The sequence below is a fragment of the Buceros rhinoceros genome, unplaced genomic scaffold, assembly GCF_000710305.1.
Source record: "Buceros rhinoceros silvestris isolate BGI_N320 unplaced genomic scaffold, ASM71030v1 scaffold22402, whole genome shotgun sequence".
NCBI classification, from domain to species: Eukaryota; Metazoa; Chordata; class Aves; order Bucerotiformes; family Bucerotidae; genus Buceros; species Buceros rhinoceros.
In genome coordinates, this window is record NW_010397415.1 from 1 (window position 1) to 3,219 (window position 3,219).

General features: G+C 41.2%; 1 protein-coding gene across 1 annotated transcript in view; it reads right to left on the minus strand.

The window, feature by feature from the left end:
- Positions 1-346: 346 nt before the first annotated feature.
- LOC104502299 (ATP-dependent RNA helicase DDX24-like) overlaps positions 347-3,219 on the minus strand; it is a 4,596-nt gene continuing 1,723 nt past the window's right edge. The window contains exon 2 of the mRNA XM_010146256.1: positions 347-732. Coding sequence (XP_010144558.1) covers positions 347-732 — 386 coding nt within the window. The remainder of the gene's footprint in view (positions 733-3,219) is intronic.

Genomic DNA, 3,219 nt, shown 5'->3' on the forward strand with positions numbered 1-3,219 from the left:
ATATATAATTAAATTATTTTATATATATACCCCACATTATCCAAAATCAGGACAAAGTTAACTGTGGATGGGTATCTAGTACTGATTCTGTGTTGCTAAAGCATAAGTAAATAGCTCATTTGAAGGAAGAAAGACTAAAAAGCAAAATATCCCACATTAACTGTTTACTTCCACATGCTTTTCATTGAAGACTCTTAATGCACTTCTCAAATACCAGTGACTATGAACCTAACCCTTCAAAAGCCACTCCAGTTTTATGACGTGGAAAAATCTGTGGCACATACTCTGGTTGAATACCAATGCCAAGATCCAAATCCAATGTAATCCACAACATTGCCCACGGGGTCTACATACCTGTAAACTTTGCAACTGCATCAATGTGATGTTTTACTTGTACAGCTAATTCTCTCGTGGGAGTAAGGATCAGTCCTAAAAGAGGTCTCTTTTTATGGGAGCCAACAGTATGTGTCTCGTCACTGGAATCAAATACAAAGTTTTCCGACACCTTCACACTGCCTGTTGTGAAAGATGAATCATCTTCACCTCCACTATCTTCAACCTGCTGATGGGTTAGTTTTTCTGCTTCATCCTCATTTTCCCATCTTGTTTCATCATGGTGCTGATGGAACTCTTTAGAAACACTGTCATTTCTGGTTGTTGAGCTATTTGATTTTTGCCACTGCAGCACAGAGTGAATCATTGGAATTGCAAATGCAAGTGTTTTGCCACTTCCTAGAAAACAAACAAGAAGAATAATACAGACTGACAAGTCATTTATATGAAAAGATGAGAAAAGCAACAGCCAACCACATACTGTTCTTAAAACATACAGTTGTAACAGACACAAACTCTTAATCTTTAGAAGACCAGAAACTTGCAGCAAAAGCATCTTTTCTCCTGTTCCCTTTATACATCCCCTTGAGGTCACCAATACCATACTTCCAGGAGAACAGGTATTCTTCCAATCACTAGCAGGTCAGGCAATTCATTTGTTCTGAAAGTGTTTTTTAAAAACCGAAGTTGCAGCCAAGATATTTTTAAAGACCTGTATGCCCGTAAGGAGAATACCATGTCCTAATTGACAGTTCTGATCAATGTTCTTCAAATAAAGGAATAGCAAACGAGGCCAAGGACAAACTGGAATGAACCCGAAGGATTCATTTCCATCTACAAATTACAGGACTGTGTTTATGACTTTCTAAGAAACTGTATTTTGAAATACTCCACCACCTAAATTCCTGATATATCACCAGGTCATATTTTTATAATCAAAACACATAAATCAAATTTATAGCAGATAATCCACTTTGAAGATAAGGGTGTTGACAAATACCAAAAATGCTCCCTGACTTTAATTTCAGAGGTTCACTGTACCAAACTGCAAGTCACATCCCTGCCACGTGTTCCCTTCCGAACGATCTGTCACTAATAAAGACATTAGGAGAAGCCTGGTAGCACATCCACCCCAGTCAAGGTTCTCATAAACAACTGATGTTCACTGATCACAAAAGCAGCAGCCCAAGCACAAGACACTATTACACCATTCCCGTAACAGGCCACTGCTGGGAAGCAGTCCTCTGGAAATCTCGTCTCAGTTCCCTGAGTGCCATTTGTCCATGTCACAAACCATAATGGTTTGCCAAATTCAGAAACACAGCATTTTGCCTCGTCGCAGGAGAGCCCAGATCATTATCCTGACCCATATTGCTGCAAAGTCTCCTCACACCCACCTCCCCACCTTCCTGCATGTCTGGGATGTCTCTTATGACCTCTGCACTTGAAGCAGAAAATGTTCATAATCTGGATTTGCAGAGCATGTATACTGTAAGATCCCGTATTGCCAGAACACCTGTTTTTAAGATGAAGAACACTGCCCATCTTGTATTACACGCAATGCAATTTGGCTGGTGCAAATGGCAGTCCTGCACCCAGCCAGATTATGGCTGTGATAATCAGGACTATTCTGCAAGCACTAGATTCAGCCACAAATTGAACAAATAATCACCTCACCACCACACAGATCACACACATAGCAAGCCTGCGAGGAGAAAATACCCCCAGATGCTACAGCTCAGGCTACCCATGGTCTTTTAATATTATAAAATTTGGTTCTTTTACCAAAAACTTCACCACTTCTACACAGTAATGAACAGAACTGGTTAGACCCACTGTAAAACCAGCAAGCCTTGACATTCTCTGCATCTGATCTCCATGGGATCTATTGCCATATCAAAATCTTGCTGTTCTCCTCTAGATTACTACTAAAAAGGGAAGATAAACAGTTTTTTCACCTGTCACCTTCCTGCCTCAGGCTCAATGTTAAGGGAAGCTGTAGGATGTACAAAAAAGAGCTGGAGAGTTTCAGCCTCTCACAGCTGCAGCACTTTCTACAAGACAACGGTCCACATCTTTCAAGTTTCTACAGGAACACTGGTGACCCACTGAACAAAACACAGTCCTGCTACCTCAGGGTTATGCAAAATTAGACAGCAACACCACAACCTGCCACTAATTGTGCTTGCCGTTCTGAGGGATTTGCTCTTCAGCACTGCCAAAATGGCACTTATTTGCAGCACAAAACCACCATTCAAATTTTCCGTTCCATTTTCAAAAACACTCCCTGTGGGGCTTTCTAATCTTACTAAAGCTAATAGCACCAGCCTAGCTTCTAATTAAAATTAAAATGCAAATCACTGTATACCTTATTAGTTCCTATACCTTCATGCTGGAGAGCAGTAAATGGCTTTACAAGACTAGCAGTGAGATAAGACAACTGGAACAGATGAAAGGAATGCAAAGGAAGCCTTTAAATCAAGGCAGCTTCCAGTTGCGCTTCCTATTTTTAGGGTTTTTTTGGAAAAAAATGTACTGCTAAAGAAGACAGAACTTCTAAGGTATGAGCAGCAAAAAAGTCATAGGGAACGTAATGCTCTGTGACTTCACGGCATTAAGTAAAAACGAAATTACAACAAATTTCCCAAAGGCTAGCCATGCTCAAAGACAAAGGCATGAGCTGATCATAAGCTGGACAAGACAACCTCTTTCAAGTGATCAATGTAATCATCATCATGGCTTGGCTTTGCGAACGAAGATCTGGGAAGGGCTTTTCCCACGCTCACTGCAAGCGATGAGTGCACCCTTCGGGACTGCGCGGTGGATCTTTTAGGTGAGGTGCAGCGTGCGCGGAACTGGCTCCACCCTTTACACCTGAGGTTCATC